Here is a 19308-nt window from a genome sequence, read left to right as displayed (position 1 = left end):
TCGGTTACGGCGGCAACGACGGGTACCCTGGCTATAGCCTGGGGCTTGATGAGTTCGAGGCAGAGGATTTCGCTGCGCTCCCTGGTGGGTTTTCGGACGTTCTCAAGCAGATGAAACAGAAGACGAGCCGATTCAATGTCAAAGGTCCTGGTAGAACCATCTCCGACCAAAAATCACAAGCCTTTGAAGCTCAACAAGCCATGGACAAGCTGGGAACCACGATTCTCAGCCTATTGCGGCATCTTCTGCCGTCTCTTGACCGCGGTCACTCTTTCGATATGGACCCGCCTGCGATGATTACAGAGATGATTTTGGAGAGTAAAATTTTGGACTATTGTACCGACTTGTTGCGCAACGACTCTCTTGATGATGCCTTTTCACGGAAGACAGTTTACGACGCTCTCTTGGACTTTGTGAAAGTCATCGGTATGCATTACACCACGGCTAGCTTGACAATTTTCACCGGGAAACCCCAGCAGCCGGAGCTGTGCAACTTGCTCACACAAACATACCGCCACGTAGAAGCTTCATCAAGCGGAATTGCTCCATCCATTGCCGATAGTCTGCGCGAACTGAGCAAGCTCAGTGACCTGCTGGTGAAAAATGCCGAGCACCACAAGACTATCTACAGTGCCGGCAGCGATCACGAGCTTCTCTACCTTTGCCGCAAGATCTCGGAATTGTGGAAAAGCCTCTCAGCACACATTCTGACGCCAGATTCTGAAGCCTCGCATACTACTGCGCCGACTATTTCCAGCGGGGAAGTAGCTGCTATCGGTGATGTTACTGATCATCAGATCTGCGCTTCACATGCGTTTGCGACAAAGGCACAAGCGCAGTTCCGCTCAGCCCCTGGTCGTTTCAAATGCTTGGTCTCCGAGATTAATGTTCTGAACACCAGTCTTCCACCCAACATCTTCGTCCGACATGGAGAATCCCGATTGGATGTGATGAAGTGCGTCATCATCGGCCCTGGAGATACTCCGTATGAGAATGGGATCTTTGAATTCGACATCTTCTGTCCCGCGGAGTATCCGAACGTGCCACCGTTAGTCTCCTTCAAAGGAACAGGAGGTGGAGTACATGGGATCAACCCGAACCTTTACGCTGACGGCAAAGTCTGCCTGTCCCTATTGGGCACCTGGTCGGGAGAGCCTTGGAAGCCGGGGGAATCGACACTTCTTCAGGTTCTAGTCTCCCTCCAGGCTATGGTGTTTTGTGAACAGCCATGGTACAATGAACCAGGCAGAGAACGCAGCTATGGCCGCGGCCACGCCAACAGTGCCTCTGAGGCCTACAATGGCAGGCTTCGCGAGCTGACTGTTCGACTAGCAATGCTCGGCTGGTTGGAGAAAGCACCTCGAATCTGGGAAGATGTTGTTGAGCAACACTTCAAAGCCAACGCGGACAAGATCCTGCGTACAGTCATCGAGTGGAGCGGAAAGTCCAGGCCTAACCGACATGTTGCGACTCCCGGATTGCCAGATTACCTGTCAGACTTCCATGTCGAGGGCCGTGAGACTGGCTACCGTGCGATACTACCCGAACTGCACGAACGACTGCAGAGGTATGGTGCAACTGTTGCGCTTCCAGAGTTACAGGAAGAGGATGCCGAACCGCAATCTAAGAAACCGCGTGTTGAGGGTACACAGCCTGAGGGCTCCCAAATATCTACCCTACCACCCGCCCCAGGGCCACTCTCATCGTACTATGGAGTGGATCCTGCCGGCTTTGGCTTCGATGGCGACGAAGACATGAATATCGCCTCGGACATGGATGACTACGACGATTATCTTGCTTCATTCGAAGCACTGCGTGGCGGATACAGAGGCCGTGGGACACATCATCCTGGCTACAGTTTTCTTGGTCGAGGACAAGTGCTCGGCGCAGGGCCGGGTGATCATTCAACAGCGCCGTCAGCTCCATCAGGCGGAGCAGACGGTGGACGTGGTCGTGGTCGTGGCCGTGGCCGTGGCTTCTTCTCCTGGTTTGGCCGCGGGGGAACTATACCTGATCCGGTCGGTCCGCCTAGTTCTCTCCACGGCCTTAGGTATGGTACTTGCAGGAGGCTTGGTGATGGGGACGACAAAACCGATCGCGGCGGTCGCGGGGGAGGCTTTGGACGTGGCGGATCAGGGGGGCGGGGTGGGCGAGGCGGAAGCGGAAGCGGAAGCTCGAAGGCGTGAAGGCCATGGACCTCTTTCGAGTGGCACCGGCTTCTATACGTCCATGAACATTGGGCGTTGCGCAGGACCCAGTGTATTGGTCTCGATACACGATGAAGTCGGACGCGCAAAGCCGAGATTCTCGCATTTGAACAGACAGCAGAGATGGGTGTAGTTTTACATATTGAAGAATCAAACGCAACGAATACGAAGTAGCTAGACCTCCCCCGTGTCCTCTTGTGACATGCTGTAGAATCACAGACGCGTGATGGTGGTCGTTGGCGCGTCAAGTGGGGCATGTGAAGCTGGTGAAGACGCGGGGAACTTGCTCTGCATGAAGGCCCACAGCGCTTGCGAATGACATCAGCCCTGTATTCACCCCCAAGCCTCAGATTAATACTCAGCTCTCACGCGCAGTATTTCCTTTTCCGTGCTGCAAGATGCACATCTCTACTTGCGCAACTACAACGTCATGACCACACTTGTTCGGCGCGAGCCAAGCTCGCCGTGGGCAGCAGGAAGCTCGGTACGTCTCCCTTGCGCTGCCGTGCGCAGTTGTACTCACTTCCGCTTCGATTAATGCAGGCGCTAACTACATATACAAGCTCGAGAGCCTCCCCGAAGAACTACTGCAGCTCATAGTATCCCATTTTAACACCACAGACCTCAAGAGGGCTGCCCTCACCTCCCACACCCTTCACCGCCATGCGACCGACCTTCTCTGGCAGAACGTCTGTTTGGTGGACAAGCGGACGCTGCATATGAATGATTGTACAGATGAATCCTCGAAAGAGCGAGCCCGCGGCGAGTCAGACGAACACGATGATACTCCTATAATCGAAAAGTTGTACATACTGGCTACCAATCCCACGCTGGCCTCGAAGGTCCGAACTCTCACGCACCGCTGCCATCTGCCCACGCCGAATATATTCACCGAGCTCCCACGCATGCACCTTGATGCCGCGAACCTCTCCACCGACACAAAACTCCATAAACTGCTCAGGGTGGCAATTTGCAACTTGGTCAACGTGCACACCCTACGCATTGTATACGGACATTGGCATTTGACAACTGGTCTTATCTCAGGCTTCCTAGACCATAAACGGCCGCGGGTGGTCCCACTGCGAAAGCTATGGCTGGAGTGCTGTGCCTTTGACATAAGAAATTCAAGCTTCCTGGGACCTGCCAGCGACACTGGACTGGAATCCGTCAGGCTACGCCGTCTCAGAGCAGAAGCATGGGATGCTGGGAACAGACATGAAATGGCGTGGCTAGACATGAAGCTTGCTCGTGGAGGTCATTACTACGAGGTGCACAATGGCGCAGGCGCCTGGGTCGGTACGACAGTCGAGTTCTCACAGAAAGATCTGCCAGTTCAGCTCATGGCGCCCACGCCGGGAGCGATGACAGCTGTGGGAAGAGCGTTTGACGAAACGATTTGGAAAGAACTTCCTGGAATCCATGAGTTTGTTGACAGCTTGCCTGCCGATACCGTCCCAAGAACACCTACGGTACCAAAGCGCCCAATGCAATGGTTGTTCCAGTTCTCACAGTCGACGCTGACCCGGCTTGATCTCGATTGGATACTATGGCGCCAACGAGAGCACGATGACAAACGTGATGAATCGAGTGTATTCCTGAAGGGCCTAGCTGCGCTCAGATTCCCACATCTGGTCGCCTTCCAAATGCGCAACGCTGTGCTGCCGCTGACCAAGCTTCCTAACGACGTTTTCCTTTTAGAAGACACATTCCTTACCTTCTTGGAAGAGCATCCTAAGATCAAGTGCCTTGCGTGGCCGCTCGACAAGTTCTACAATCATACCAGGCCTTCAGTCGAGACCCAAAGCAGATGTCGAATACTAATCGCACATCTGGCTATGGTCTTGACCGACCTGCGTCTCGATACATACTACACCGGTAACGGAGAGCCCACGACTGACGACAGCAGTAGTGTTGAAGCCGCCCACCAACGCATCCGGCGCAGGAGATTCATCGTCGAATTCACACCCCACATGCGAAAAGTCAAACAAATCAAACTCGAAGGCGGCATCCCGCGAGACGAAAAGCGCGAAATCCTACGCGCTCTACACTATTGCCCCCTCCAGAAAATCGTTTTCATCGGCGTCTCTTTCCCCGTGGGCAACACCTGGGGCGCCGGCGGCGCGCGCCTGAAAGCCCTCGACGCCGGGCACACTTCAGACTTCGCATGGGACCTCGAAGAAGAAGACAGCGCGGGCATGCTGGCCGCTTACAAGCGGCGCCCTGCGATCCCCTCGCCCTTCACATTCGTCCCAGAATTCGGATGGAGCGCTGAACCTCCGCTCTTGCACACACTCGCCCTGCACCACGCGTCCACGATCCAGGAACTCAAGATCTGCGGCTACAATGGCTGCCCCATCCTCTCGCACCTCACACCGGACACCACGCCACTCCTCGCCCCGCTCCTACAATACCACAGTCTGCGCCAGATCGTGGTCAGTTTCTGGCTGCTGACGTTCTTCGAGGACACGTACCGCGATGTCGAGATTATACAGAGCTGGATGGACACGCGCTCACCCTCCAGCACAGCCCTCGTCATCGTCACGCCCCCGCGCAGCCCGGGAGTCGAACACCCCGTCGACGGCGCCATGATGCCTGCACCGGAACCCAGCGCGCCGCGGCAAGAATTCAATCGCTGGGCCGTAGCACTCAAAACGCGTTTCACGCCCTCCGCGCTCGCGTATAGGGTTGCAAGCGACATTGGCCCGTTTTTGAGCCCCGTGGCGAAGGCCAGAGACGGTGGTGTGAGGGTGCGAGCGAGTTTTTGTCTGGGGGCACGCGAGGAGAGGAGGGTTGCGAATGATATTTTTGATTTGGATATTAGGGTGGGTAGGAATGATCAGGTGTTGGAGTTTGTGGGGCCTAGGGAGGAGGGGGAGAGGGGGAGGTGGTGGGCGAAGATGGAGGGGAGGCAGTGGTTTTGATACTGGCATGTTTATGATACGATGGTTTGAGCGGAGCGATGTGGACTGTTTATAGCTATATATCAGGTACAGAGCCTGCAATGAATTCACGAGTCGGAGATATGGTTTGTACATCGTCGATTTTGGTTGCTGATCTACAGGTATAGGTACATCTATCTAGATAGTGCTTCACAGCTGCGCTTTGGACTGTCGTTGTCTATGCAGAAATCATAACATGAACGCCGGACCATGCAAGAGGTGGGGAAAGGTATACAACGCCTTCCATGCGCGCTTCAAGACAAGAAAAACAAAAGGCTGCGTGCGATGTAGGGGTCTACATGCGGCGGGCCTATGAGTTGACATGACATATCCAACAGACCACCTACTCCACCTTCTTCTCCGGCGGTGGCAGCTTACGACCAGACCACTGCATATCCAAACACGTGAAAGCCATGTGGATCTTCATAATGGAATGGCGATACGTAAAGGCAGGGTATATCGGGAAGACGAAGTGCAACAGGAAACCCATCGGGTGAGCCCACCACCAAGCCGCCGTCTTCACCAGCTTGGTGAGCTGCAGGAAGTAGAACAGCGCAAAAAACAACGTCCAGGAGTGAGTAGACTCAGCAAAGATGGTAGCCTACGTCTGGCACTGCGAAGATATGGGTGATAGTACGGCAGCACTGGAAGACCAAGACGGAGATCAACCAGATATCAGCGGCATTGGCGGCATGTTCTGCGAAGTAGCAAGTACCGTAAAGGTACAGTGCCGGGATGGTGTGGCAGATCATGCCAAGAGCCTTGAGGGACGATGCGGACTTGTTCTTGCAACGATAGTCCCACACAAGGAATCCGATCCAGGCGAATATGACGGTGACGAAGCAGGCCGTGGGCTTGGTCGGCCAGAGGTACGAACCCCCACAGAACATGAGGGCCGGGTAAAGAGCCGCAAGTGTCCATGGCCGGTTGATGCCGACCATGGACGTGATGGACTTGGACTTGACATGCTTGGGCATGGCTGAGGATGGGAGTTGGCTAGGTCCATGCACTGACCGATGGTGCGACGGTGGATTGGATGGATCCATTGTTTGTGGCTTTCCCGAAGAGCTTGTGTAACAGTGTTTGGTGGAGATGGTCGATGCTGTGGCTGTTCGATGATCTCTACAAGCCAGATCGGACGCACTTGATATACGACTGAGGGCGGCCATTGGGCCGGATAGTGAAGCATTGTGTATACTTGAAGTAGCGATGCAGTGAAGCACAAGGAGGATGTTGTTGGAAGTGTATATATAAGGTGGTGAAGAACAAGGGTACGCGTGTCGCAAGTGCGTACTGGACAAGAGACGACGTCCGAAGATTTTGAGGGCACAATATGTATAGAGGATGTCATTTTGTGCACTGTGCTTGCTGTTTGGTTTGATGGAGAAGATAAACGTCGACAAGAAAGGTACATCCGTAGGTAAAAATGCTCAAGAAGAGGCACGAAACGATGGCTGAAAACTGAAGGAAGGTCTAGACTTCTGTCCGAACTTGTTGTTTGGACGCGCTTGCTGTTCGGACGAATTGAGCAAAACGCCAGTCAACAAGGCAATAACGCCCTGGGGCGTAGTAAAGGAACAGACCGAGGAACAAAGCGCAACACCAAACCGCCGTTGACAAGTCTTCTACAATGTAATTTCTCTGTTCATTATTATACACTGTGAACGCAGGACTGTAGCTCTTCCAATCTCAATCCCACACACCTTCCCACAGACTGTCTTCAGGACCCATACCCTTCTCCACCCCCTCAACCTCACACATATCCCTAACCTCCGCCGGCACTTCTCGTATCTCATCAACCCTCGTAGCAAACACAATCCCCAGCCCTGCCTCATTGTGCCACCCAATGTGGCAGTGAAAAGCCCACGCGCCAGGATTGTCGGCGACGAAACGTATCAGCATCCACCCATACGCTTCAATACTGGCTGTATCTCTCCTCAATGGGTTTATGAGGTCGATGCCGTCGTATAGAGAAGGTGTGGAAAAGGGTTGCGGTGCGTACCCCTTCCCTTGCTTGAGGACCCAGAATTTGTAGCCGTGGAGGTGGAAGGGGTGGTTTCCGTCATCCATGTTCTGGATTAGGATGTCGATGGTTCGGATACCGTGGGTTGTGTATACCATCTGCGTCTTTCCGTCAAAGTTGGTCATGTCGAACCCAGCCCCCACAGCGTCTATATCCGTAGCCTTGTTGCTGTCCAGTAACGTGTGCAGAACTGTTCTCGTTGCGTTGCCTCTCCACGAGCTCTCGTTCAAGAACCCACGACTAAGTCTCCAGTTGCCGATCTGGAAACTACTCCTCAAGTAGATAAAATCATCCGCTTTCTCCGGGGCCCTCACAACCTCAACAGGCTGCAGCGTAGTCGTGTTGAGATCGCGACATTCAACCTCGATGATCTCTGGCCAGTCTCTACTTCGCGGCTTCTCCACTTCTCCACCCCCTACTTTCCCACCAGAAACCAGGGACGAAGTATCATACCGCACCACACCCCACACTTCCTCTTCCATCTCCGGATTCTCATAAGCAAAACAATGCGTCACCATCCGTGCTCTCATCCAATACCCCTCACCCTTCGGCTCCGATGGCGGAGAAAGAACGATACTGTACCGCTGCGCGGGGTTAATGTTGAGTCGGTGAATAGCTTGCGGATGCACGTTTGTGCCATCTACTTCCGTGACGCTGAACTCGTGTTCATCTACCTGTAACGAGAACTCTGCGAAGGCGCCGACGTTAATGATGCGTAAGCGTGTGCTCTCATTCGAAGGTAGAGAGAAGAGCGCATTGCTCAAGCCGTGAGTGGAGCAATTCCGACCGGGTAGCGCAGTGCAGTTGCGCACGTTACGGCCGTTGATGTGTGCAGATGGGGGAACGGGCTCATCGTTTTCGGAGCCGGGGGCGAGGTACTGCATCAGCAGCTCGGGCGAGGGATCGTAGTAGTGGTCTGAGAGCAAGACCACGCGGTCTTGCTTGTACTGAACTTCCTGTAGCTCTTTCTCCTGGCGACTGTGTATAACGAGCGGGCCGACCAGGCCGTCTGAGGCTTGCATGGAGACGTGGCTATGGTACCAGTAGGTCCCACTCTGGCCGGTGACGTTGAAGCGGTAGGTGAAAGACTGGCCGGGCGCGATTGGACAATTTGTTATGCCTACTGTGCCATCCATGTGGACTGTGCCATTTTGGTAGAGACCGTGCCAGTGTATGGATGTCGCGTTTGTGGCGCGGTTGTGCACGTGTACGATTACTTCGTCGTGTTCGTTGACTTCGATCAAGGGGCCGGGGAAAGTGGAGTTGATGAGCATCATCGGTCGATATACGCCATCTGGGTTCAGTTCGTGGTCTTGTATGATCCAACTGAATTCTCTCGTAATGGGTGCGGCATTGAAGTCCCAACTTGGATCCAGAATGTAGTCATCTTCTGATCGAAGTTTTGCCTGCGCCGAGGGAACAGCTGTACCACGTTTTCGCGGTCCTCGATACCAATGTACGATAAGCACGAGAGTGCATATCGACAGTAGTAGGACGACACAGCTCTTGGCCCAATATCGCTGTGGTCTTCGAGGTTTTACTAGCTTTTCTGTGAATGTATCTTCCTCATCTTTCGATTCGACGCTTTGCTCGAGATCTTCGTAGTTTTCTCTTAACAACCCGACTTGTTCTTCTTCATTCATCTGGGCGGCTCTTGAAATCTCTTTCATCCTGACAGCCTTGTCTCGATGCATATTTATTGCGACAAAAAATGACCATCCGTGTTAATCCAGCTCTTAGCGTGCTTTTCCTAGCCCTGATGGATGTACCTACTGAAAATTGAAAGGCACTGACAATCACGCATCGTGTTGAAGTCAGCAAAGCACTTCGCAACGACACCCGCCTGCGCCATCCTTAATCTTAACGCCGCCATCTTCCGGTTTTTCCTGTGGCGATGCACAACCGCTGGTTGTTGTCCCACGGAGCCTGTTAAGACCCGTGTGGATCAATCTCTTCGCAGCCCCACCCAGGTATTCCCGAGCCAAGCAGCGCCAATCAGGCACGCACGCTCTGTCATCAAAGCTTGATTACCTTCCCGAAAAGCTTAAGTCACCTGGTTCGGTTCAGGGTCGCTTGACGTTGACAGGTGACGGTTGACACTTGACTGCACACGTTGTTCGCATGGAGGTTGCCATAGGTGGAAGGTGTGGAGCATGGAAAGATGCTGTGCAGAAGGCTAGAGCGGAAATCAATGAATGCGGCGTAAACAATAATATGAGGACTCCTGATCGTGTTGTGCAGTTGTGCTTTTATCTTGTCTGCTGTTGCTGTTGCTGTTGCTGCTGTTGCTGTTGTTGAGCATTTGTCTGTCATTTCTGCTCGTTCGTTGCTGTGAGGGAATCACCGACCTACCGCGCAAAGAACACCTCTTTAGTGTTCAACATGTTCTCCAAAACACTCCTGGCACTGGCTTTGCTAGCTGCTCAGGGTCTTGCGAAGAAGGACTGGGTCAAGGGCAAGGCGTTCGACCGCATCGCAATCATTTGGCTCGAGAACACCGACTATGACCTCGCTATTGGGGATCCCAACTTGGCTGCGCTGGCGAAGAAGGGTATCTCTCTTACCAACAAGTTCGCCGTGACACACCCCTCGATGCCAAATTACGCCGCTGCCGTCTCTGGCGACTACTATGGTATCAACCACGACGACATGATCAATATCCCTTCGAACGTCTCGACTGTTGTTGATCTGTTGGAGGACAAGGGTATTAGCTGGGGAGAGTACCAGGAGGGTAAGTATAGTTTATGTCATTATTAGAGTCATCCTGACAGCAAGTAGACATGCCCTACACCGGCTACCAAGGCTTCGATTATCGCAACCAGACAACCGGCGCGAATATGTACGTGCGCAAGCACAACCCGGCTGTGCTGTACGATTCGGTTGCGCTGAAGCCTGAGAGATTGGCGAACATCAAGAACTTGACGCTTTTCCAGGAGGACCTGAAGAACAATAAACTGCCTCAGTGGATGTTCATCACGCCAAACATGACGAGCGACGGACACGATACCACCGTCACGGTCGCTGGCACGTGGACTCGCAACTTCCTCGAGCCGCTGCTCAACAACAAGAACTTCAGTACGTCTTCACTCTTACCCTTGAGGAAATGTGCTGACAAGGAACAGTGAAAAATACCCTTGTCATCGTAACCTTCGACGAGAACCACTCATACGCTCAGCAGAACCGCATCGTTGGTCTGCTACTCGGCGACGCCATCCCAAAGAAACTCATCGGCACCACAGACGACACCTACTACAACCACTACAGCGAGCTGTCAACTGTGCAAGCCAATTGGGGTCTCCACAACCTAGGGCGATGGGACGTTGGCGCCAATGTATACAAGTTCGTTGCCGAGAAGACTGGTGACGAGCTGCGAAAATGGAGTGGTGCGGTGCCATTCTCACAGATGTTCTTCAACAGCAGCTATGCTGGAAAGCTGAACGATAAGAACACCTCTGTGCCTTGGCCGGTGCCGAACACTCAGGCGAAGCATGCTGGGAGGACTGTGTTGCCGGCTGTTGTGCAGACGTGGGGAAAGCTGTTGAACCAGTCTGCTTATACTAAGGGTGTTGAGATTCCAGATGGCATGCACCCCCAGGCGGAGTTCAAGTGATTCGAACTGGAGGTACAGTTGGAGTGAGCGTTAGCTAGATCGTGAGACTTTGAATATGATTGTTCAGCAAGTCGGCTTCATCAACGTGGACGGTGCCCTGTGCGTCACGTCCTTGATTCTGCAAGGGTGAAGTATCGCCCGTGACTGAGGCGCCGTCTTGCATCTTCGCACTCGAATGTCGTCATCTGGTCTTATCTCAATACTTATTGCGGTCAGTCGCAGGCGAAGGCATGCTTGTGTTGTCGAATCGCAGCATCAAGTGCAGGTACGGTACCAGGTTGAGGTCATCTGCCGAGGCCCCTGGCTGGCTGACGCTGGGAGATGCCGGCAGTTGTTCAGCAGGGCCGAAGTCGCGATCGTTGTTAGGGTGAAGGTGGTGGAGCAGTTGACGGCGTGTCATCTCCGAATAGGCAGCGAAGCCCCGGATTTCAGCTGATATTGGTAGTCGATCGTCAGCCCTTGTTGCCGAGGCGCAACATGTCATTGCGCTAGAGGCCGATATGGCCGCCGCCGGCAAATTGGTGGATAACATGGTGTTGAGGATGAGGACAAATGAACGTGTTCAGCAAGCTGAGACCTCTGGCGGTTTTCGTCTCGAGATCCATGCTGATCTTTGGTGTCTTGCTGCTGCTCTTCGCTGCACCAGGCGGAGAAGATGCCAATTGTAGATGCAGCTTGGTGGGTGGTCGCGGGCCCTTTCTGTCTACGTGTAGCGCAACCCGAGCGTTTGGGAGGACGACTGGCACCTGCCCTTTTGGCGTTAACGCAGACGTATGGACGGAAAGATACACAGCACGACTTTCAGAACATGATAATGTCATCGGTATGCGCAGCCTGGAGGTACACAGATGGCCAAGATCTCGAGATGCACTGAAGCAAGGACGACAATGCGTGCCGAAGTAAGGTGCGCATCCTTCAGACACGCGACCGAAGATCAGCGATGTCGATCAACATGCTTCGCAATTCCGCAAGCGGCCCGAAGAGTGCCAGCAGCGTTTGAGCGACTGGTGCGATCTGCGCTGCGAGCCAGTGAGGTGGGTGAACGGTGATGGAGCTGTCTCAGAGCGCGCTCGTTTCTGTGCGTTTGCCACTTCCAGAATGTTTCCACGCTGATGTGGAGTCGCAGGATGACGACGCAGCGGCGATGACGAGCGGGGACAACACGATTGTTGATGTGAGATTTGTCGTCCTGGTGTCAGATGCACCCAGGGTGCAGTCAGGAGGACGAGAAACATCACGGTGCACGCGGGTGGAGTTGCCTGCCAGCTGTGCCGGTACATGGTAGACCAACCCAACGGGGCAGTCGGCCAGTGTATTCATACCGCTGTCAGCACAGGCTGTGTATTGAGTCGTTTCAGAATCCGCAGGCGGCCAGGCGGCCAGGCGGCTCTTTATGGTTCGCCGGGCGGACAGGCATGGCAGGGCCAGCACCCGTGGGCGACCGCTGGGCAGGGACGCACACCCGCTGGCGACGGGCAACGTTCAACTGACAGCTTGGGGAGCCAGGTGGTAGCGTGCTTAGGAACGAGGGCGCCCGCACTGGGTCGGCGAGCTGCTGGGCTGCGCGCTGTCAACGGAGGATCTGGCGGAGAGAAAATGCTTCGAGAACAATTGGCGCTTCCAGGCAGCTTCCATGTGGAATCCAAGCTGAGCTCTGAGTGGGGAGGAAGGAGCGGTCCAAACTGCTTTCGTTCACGAGTCGTTCGTCGTACCCACACCTCGCACCTCTCACGTCTTCCTCCTCCACATCTCAAGACACGCACGCCCTGATCCCCGCCTGCGTCTGCGCTGCCCCTCTGCACTCTGCCTGCTGTGTAGTGCGCCCAATGCTGCTCAGAGGCCTGCCACGAGTGCGCCGCTGCTTGCGACACTGACGCTGCTCCCACTGCACCACCCAGCACCCAGCACCCAGCACCCACCGTTGACCGTGGAGAGCCCCTGCGCCCTGCTTCTCGCTGCCTCAGCCTCTGCTGCCCACGCCCGTCCTCGCTGCGTGTCCCCTTTGCGCCCCCAGCCACCGGCAGCGCATCTGCATCTCGACCGTCTCGCGCCGCGCACGCGCCCTCGCCGACCGTTCCTGCTGCATTGAGACGCTGCCAGCGCTGCTGTGTCCGCCCGCGACCGCGCCTGCCCTCCAACGTCGCTACCCGCCGTTCGCGCCTTCCTCGCACCTCGCAAACGCTAGTCCTGTTGTGCGCTGCTGCTGCTGCTGCTGCTGCTGCTGCACGAGAGCGTGGAACCGCTTCCCTCTGTGTCACTGGGTTCCCTGGCGCTGTGCTCTACGTCGTCGTTTCAGGTCGCATCTCAGATCAACGGGCGCACTCCCGCCCGCGTGTCTGATTCTTTGCGCTTCCCCCACGCCCGCTGCGGCTGCACTCGTCTAGCGAACTGTCGAGCGAACACCGTCGCTGCGGCCAGTCCTGCCATTGACCTTCACATGCACTACGGCCAGCCCCTGCTGCACATCGTCGACTGAGCCGTCCTTCCAGCGCGCCTGTGCACCGACTCAGCACCCTCCACGCGTCCCATTGCGATACCTACCTGCGACCTATCTCGATCTCTCTGTACCCTTCCGCCTCCTTCTCCTCTGCGCGGCAGCCACCCGGACGCCGGAGACCACCGTAGGCTGGTCGCCGCTGCATAGGTGGAGACCATGGAACATGGCGCGTGCAACGTCATATACGTTGACCGGCGAGCCAACGACGAGCACGTAAAACGAGAGACGCTGTCCAGCTCTCTCATTGCAAGAACGAGCACAGGCAATGTTGGACAGAGCTACTTTGCGCTTGGCAAGACGCCGCCTGTTGAGGTGCATGCGAACGTCGAGGCCATTCTGTCCATCTTCAATGAAGGTAAGCAGCTTCCGTAGCTTAGTTTTGTGCCATTGCTTACAGACCACCCAGTCCACATCTGCGGTTCTGGCAGCTCATGTCTGTCCAAGATCGCCCAGCTTGTCGATGCTACCAAGTCCAACATACCGACCTTTGTTATCCTCGATGTACCGTATGACGAAGAATTACGGTTAAAACGGTTGTCGCGCGAACCTCGTACACCATCTCCTACGTCTCCACGTATAACGAGGGTAGACAACGGCGAGCCAGACGATACATACAGTACACACCTGCTCACACATATTTCTTCAGAGATATCGTCAAGAAACTTCTCCAAGCTGGTGGTCCCTGTTGTCATGCTGACCGGCCTGGAACGCGAATCTGCGTCCGCCGCCACTCCTCCATTGAGTCTTAACAAGACTCAAGTCCTCACTGATACTGTTAGATTGTCCAAGTACCTGGACTCTGGTGCCGTGGATGTGCTATCAAGTCCGTTATCAAAAGACCGTATGCATGGCTTGGCGGTACATGCCTATCGATTACAGAAAGAGGCCACACGCGAAGATGCCAGCTTTCTGACGACTAAGAGGAATAGGAAGCTATCGTGGGTCGGTGTGGACGATGCAAAGCCATACGCATACTTACGTGAGGCTATGGTATCCAGTTTGATGACCGGTATTTGCAACCCAGAGACCGTTGGGGACTCGTTAGATGCCTCGTAAGTTGATCAATAAATCAGGGTCCAGCCCAAAGCTTACATGAGTAGGGACTTCGAACTGGAACCTGAGAGAAAGAGAGTTGTCGAGGACAAAGTTGCTACCTGGGCATTTTCAGCGCACAACTTTACTGATGATGAGCTATTATACGCCGCACTGGTCATGCTTGAGCATGCACTCTCGTCTCCAGAACTCTCACAGTGGCAGATGACCGAAGGTATATTAATTGCCTTGACTCAAATTCCGTCACTGACTTACTTTCTAGATGAACTCATCGTCTTTCTCATGGCCAGTCGTACGGCGTATAATGAGTTCGTCAAGTACCACAACTTCCGTCACGTCGTCGATGTCCTTCAAGCGCTGTTCCACTTCCTGGTGCGAATAGGCACCTTACCCAGTTACCCTCCGACCAACGAAGAGCCTTCTAACAAGAAATCACCAATTGCCGACCTACTTAAGCCGTTCGACGCGCTCACATTGTTGATATCTGCAATTGGACACGACGTTGGTCATCCCGGTGTCAACAACGCATTCTTGGTCGCGCTCAACGCACCCTTGGCACAGCTTTACAACGATCGATCTGTGCTCGAATCCTTCCATTGTGCCGCATACTCACAAATACTACGGCGTTACTGGCCAAAGGTCTTCTCCGACATTGCTATGCGCAAACTGATGATCAACAACATTCTTGCTACAGACATGGGGTTACACTTCAAGTACATGAGTGATTTGGGAAGTCTTCAAGAGAAGATTGCACACGACAAGGGAGTCATTGATGGATGGAGTGTCAAAGTTCGCGAGGAACACAAGGATTTGACTTGCGGCTTGCTAATCAAGTGCGCGGATATTTGCAATGTTGTAAGTTTCGACATCTAATTCTTCAGGCCTTTTGAGCTACTGCTGACTCAGGTGGCTCCAGGCACGCAAATTCGAGACAGCCGCCAAATGGGCCAACATCCTTACGGATGAGTTTAGTAACCAGGGCCTGATGGAAGAAGAGCTACAGATGCCATCTTGTCTATTTGGAGGACCGCCCGTCCGGGACGATATGATCAAGCTTGGAGAGTCACAGATCGGCTTCATGAACATCTTTGCAAGGCCTCTTTTCGAAGCCGTGACCGACATTCTACCTGCAATGCGTTTCGCTGTCGACGAGATCTTGACCAACAAATCGATATGGGATACCAAGATCGACCAAGAAAAGCAAAGGAGGAAGTCGAAGACTCCCATACACCTCGGCCTACTGCAAGCGTCATTCGCGCGCGACCCTACCCCGAGCCCCTTCTCTGGCGGCCCAGGCAAGCCGAACGCTACTGTTCCCGCACCACCGACAGTCCAGGATGAAGCCGGTCGCCGTGGCTCAAGTGGTTCAATGCAGGGCGGCATTCATGGTTCACGCAGATCTTCCGCTGCGGTAGCCCTTGCATCACGTGAAAATCAAAGCTCCTCCCGGCGAGGTAGCGGCGATGCGAACCTTACAGCGATACTCGTCACACACACCCCGAATGCGGGCGATGATACCCCTAGGGGCTCGGATGCTGGCACTGAGGATCGTTCGAAAGCGGATCGTAAGGACACGTTGACACGATCTCCCTCCAAAAAGGACAGAGATAACGGCAGGCCAGTGACAGCTCCCGCCCCCGCCAGACGCAGTCAGGGTAAGCATCAAAGTACATTGGACCAGTCCAACAGTGTCCTCGGGGCTGACATATATCCAGTTGTTGAGCTTTATCCCGTCCAACAGTCATCGTCACAGAGCCATTCGGAGATAGATCTCTTGCAAGGCACTAACAGCAATCTTGAAGGCTCCAAATTGCAGCATTGGGATAGCAACAAGATGAGTGGTGAAAGTGGCGCAACACAATCCGATCTGTCACGCGATTCGAGTTGGTGGCGACAGATGAGCTCGAAACGGCGCACAACACGAGATGCCAGAAATGGTGACCACGATGTTCCATATCCACCTAAAGAGTCGATGCTGAATCCTCCTACGTCACACCCAGATTCGAACGCGCATTCGCAGACTGGGTTGAGCCCTGGCAGGAAGAACACAACTGGGCGTTTCAAGAGTTTCTTCAAGCGGAAGCCCAAGGGCCAAGAAGAGCAGGGAAAACAACTCTCGAGCTTCGGCAGCTCCTCGCAACTCCGGACAACCCCACCTACCAGCGATCAAGGTCGGTCGTTCAACAGCGACGATTGAGCGTCCCAAACTGGTCTACGGCTACACATCCATTCACAGGATTGAGACTGTATATCCGTCAACGATGACTATGGTTTACTTCAAAAGTATTTCTGAAAGTCTGTCACCATACTCTCCTAATAACAGGACACCTCTCGTTACCGTATTTCCTTAGGACACGATACCTCCGATGCATGACATAACGGGCGCACGAAAAGCTCCGCTTACTGTACTTTTTACTTTGTTTTACGCGATCATTGTCGACCCTCGGGTATCTTTAACGGATTGTTCGGGCGCGGATGAATCTCCCATCCTCATACTTTCCAAAGATGGGCGTTCTTGGGTCTTCTAATGGAGCCGATTCTCTTCGAAAGCTGCGAAGCTTGGCATTGTGCATAATGCATTTTTGGTTTGTTTGTTAGCGCGCTTTAAAATAGTTGGTTTATGGCTTAAAGGAGTCGCGCACTTGAAGGCGGTCTAGCGACTTGGTATTAGTGTTTGTTGTCGAGGAGCAGCGAGGAGGAGAACTTGCTAAGAATGGTGCGCAAGGGCATCGCGAACAGTGTCGGTACGTTGGGTGACTGCGAGACGCAGCAGGCTATCCTAAGATTTCACCTGCGTCGCGCTGCGACTAATGAGCTATTCCGTAATGAATGTATATTCTTGATACCCTCGAAATACCATCAGTCAATACTTTGGATCTTATCTTCCTCGGATCCTACAAAGCAGCGGCCCATTCCAAACCGACACCACGACTCCCAGGACTATCCGTTCCCCTTCAAACAGCTATCTTGATGATTTGCTCCAGCATGATGGTACTTGCAAAAGTTCATGTTGGTAATCATGATACTAAACAAATGGTCTACGACAGCCGCCGAACTTCGCGCCTGCACCCTCCACACCAACACCAGCAACTACCTCGAGAGCAGCACAAGGGCAGAAAGATGTTCCTACACAATCTCGACCACCTTGAAAAGGTGGTAATGGCAAAAAGAAAGTCTTGCATCGGCCGGGAATCGAACCCGGGGCTAGCCGAAACTGAGCTGTAAAGCTTGGCAACGGCTAATTTTACCACTAAACCACCGATGCGATATCTTGTGCTTGATATAAAGTTGAGTGTTTTGAAAATATATATTGGAAAATAAAAAACTGTGTTCTCCTCGCGGTTGTACGTTTTCTCAGCCTGACCCACAACCCTCATACTACGTTCATTTAGATTGTTGTTGGTAGGGAGATTCGGTGGCTATCTTACCGAGGATGTGCAACATGAGATTTTTTACATTGACGTAAGGCTTTGCGAGCCTCCTCTCACCGGACAGAACCTGGTTCACACAAACGAGATTCCAAAATCTGAAACTGTTGAGGTATTGGGTGTTTCTGCGCCCAGTTCTCGAAAGCAGGAACTGTTGCTGCCCGCCCGTGGGTGCTACGGACACCCTTACTAATGAAGCCTGGGCGCTGCCTAGCTATAATCAATTCCCTGTGTCAAGGACCTCTGCGTTTGCAAAAGCTCCAGGACTGCACAGTGCACAAAGCCACTTTTGGGAATATATAAAGCAGGTTTCTTTGGACGGATCTTGCTCAGCGCTTTTCTCAAATCAAGGCATCTGAGTGCAGCATTATTATGCGGTTGCTAACACCATGTGCATCAGGCGCTTGCCAACCCCCTCCCTGTGTGCGCTTATCCAATCACGATACTGCGCACTGTTGGAAGCGCCAACCTTGCGAGCTTGGTCGAAGAGTATGTTGAAATGGGTTTGGTTTTTTCCCTATGTCCGTAAGCGTCACCCGTAATCCAAGGCGCTTCCACAACGCGGGAGTATGGAGGAGCCGACCAGGACAAGGAGCATCGCATCACCCATTTGTTGAGGGGATCGGTCCTCTAAATGAGATGACCGCCCAAGGGCTGTTTTTGGTTAGGGATTCAACGCCCGGCCCTCAATGATTGGGGATCGCTGAATCTTTTTGGGGCAGAATCAGATAGGGCGTGCCCGTGCGCGCAATGCGCGGATTCACGCAATGCGCCAAAATCCTCACCAAAATAGCCTATTTCTAGTACTCTTTGAGATAATCCAGCTCTTTAGCTAGAAGAGATATTAAAAAAGTTCTAATACTAAATTCATAGTAGATGACTGGATCTATAACTTTTATATATAATTTTCTTAAAATATAGCTATTCTAGTTTTTCTACTTCGAATTACAAATTAAGGTTGATAGATTTGTCTAAGATTTTAATACAAGATAGAGTACTATTCACAAGTACCAACGCGGGTGGCAATCTTGCATAAACCTTCACATAGCACCCAACACAGCGCTGCCGTCAGTGTGCAAGGACTGCTGCAGGACTGGCAGGCTTACGTTAGGTACCTCCAGGCGTTCTGATATCTACAAGAGCTTGTCAGCGGTCTGGTGTTAAGGCTAGTCAGTTTGACGACAAAACAAGGCTCTTTGCAAAGTTTGCATAGAAGCTGCCTTAACAACTGTAATTCTTAGTTCTAAAGCTACCAGGATGTTTGACAGTGCCTATAGCACTACTACGTCCACTGTTACAGTAGATGCTAAGGATCGCGTTGCGCTTGAGCCATGTGAAGTCGAAGTACTATGGTATCCGGCAAAAGTAGTGTACATGGCCAATGCACAGCAGGGGTGTTGCCTCCAGAGATTGAAGTAGACTAATCTCCATTCATGTAAGAACCGTACCAACCGTTTCTTCCTCATACTACTCACACGATTGCTATCCGACTCCTAACCGATCCCTACCCTACTACCTACCGGTATCCCCCGAGCTACATCGAGCTGTTAG

At 53.2% G+C, this 19308-nt stretch overlaps 7 protein-coding genes and 1 non-coding gene across 8 annotated transcripts; 5 read left to right on the top strand and 3 right to left on the bottom strand.

Annotated features, from left to right (window-relative positions):
* Positions 1-869: 869 nt before the first annotated feature.
* On the top strand, positions 870-1337 carry BU25DRAFT_318602 (UBC-like protein; the record flags this gene model as incomplete). Its single annotated transcript, XM_033702228.1, has 1 exon — positions 870-1337. A coding segment is annotated over one exon (468 nt), but the record flags the coding sequence as incomplete, so codon positions are not given.
* A 1219-nt stretch (positions 1338-2556) lies between these two features.
* On the top strand, positions 2557-5128 carry BU25DRAFT_370890 (uncharacterized protein; the record flags this gene model as incomplete). Its single annotated transcript, XM_033703964.1, has 2 exons — positions 2557-2691; positions 2771-5128. The coding sequence occupies exons 1-2, from the start codon at positions 2638-2640 to the stop codon at positions 5126-5128; spliced, it is 2412 nt and encodes an 803-aa protein (XP_033560028.1). The 5' UTR covers positions 2557-2637.
* Positions 5129-5489: 361 nt separating this feature from the next.
* On the bottom strand, positions 5490-6123 carry BU25DRAFT_459808 (uncharacterized protein; the record flags this gene model as incomplete). Its single annotated transcript, XM_033710312.1, has 2 exons — positions 5490-5681; positions 5752-6123. The coding sequence occupies 2 exons, from the start codon at positions 6121-6123 to the stop codon at positions 5490-5492; spliced, it is 564 nt and encodes a 187-aa protein (XP_033560027.1).
* A 661-nt stretch (positions 6124-6784) lies between these two features.
* Positions 6785-9090, bottom strand: BU25DRAFT_412103 (multicopper oxidase). Its single transcript, XM_033706717.1, has one exon. It carries the CDS (start codon positions 8861-8863, stop codon positions 6836-6838), a length of 2028 nt encoding a protein of 675 aa, XP_033560026.1. The 5' UTR covers positions 8864-9090; the 3' UTR covers positions 6785-6835.
* Positions 9091-9415: 325 nt separating this feature from the next.
* On the top strand, positions 9416-10845 carry BU25DRAFT_412101 (phosphoesterase-domain-containing protein). Its single transcript, XM_033706716.1, has 3 exons — positions 9416-9900; positions 9948-10244; positions 10292-10845. The coding sequence occupies exons 1-3, from the start codon at positions 9552-9554 to the stop codon at positions 10777-10779; spliced, it is 1134 nt and encodes a 377-aa protein (XP_033560025.1). The 5' UTR covers positions 9416-9551; the 3' UTR covers positions 10780-10845.
* Positions 10846-11870: 1025 nt separating this feature from the next.
* BU25DRAFT_104643 (uncharacterized protein) lies at positions 11871-12581 on the top strand. Its single transcript, XM_033700271.1, has one exon. The coding sequence runs from the start codon at positions 12058-12060 to the stop codon at positions 12547-12549; it is 492 nt and encodes a 163-aa protein (XP_033560024.1). The 5' UTR covers positions 11871-12057; the 3' UTR covers positions 12550-12581.
* A 717-nt stretch (positions 12582-13298) lies between these two features.
* BU25DRAFT_104621 (HD-domain/PDEase-like protein) lies at positions 13299-16611 on the top strand. The gene is made up of 6 exons (XM_033700270.1): positions 13299-13631; positions 13683-14328; positions 14377-14543; positions 14592-15184; positions 15246-15984; positions 16045-16611. The coding sequence occupies exons 1-6, from the start codon at positions 13433-13435 to the stop codon at positions 16524-16526; spliced, it is 2826 nt and encodes a 941-aa protein (XP_033560023.1). The 5' UTR covers positions 13299-13432; the 3' UTR covers positions 16527-16611.
* Positions 16612-17506: 895 nt separating this feature from the next.
* On the bottom strand, positions 17507-17594 carry BU25DRAFT_t92. The gene has a single exon. It is a non-coding gene; the product is annotated as a tRNA-Gly (tRNA).
* Between the last annotated feature and the right edge of the window lie 1714 nt (positions 17595-19308).

Source organism: Macroventuria anomochaeta (genome assembly GCF_010093625.1).
Source record: "Macroventuria anomochaeta strain CBS 525.71 unplaced genomic scaffold BU25scaffold_23, whole genome shotgun sequence".
Taxonomy (NCBI): domain Eukaryota; kingdom Fungi; phylum Ascomycota; class Dothideomycetes; order Pleosporales; family Didymellaceae; genus Macroventuria; species Macroventuria anomochaeta.
This window is presented reverse-complemented; position numbering and strand designations above follow the sequence as displayed.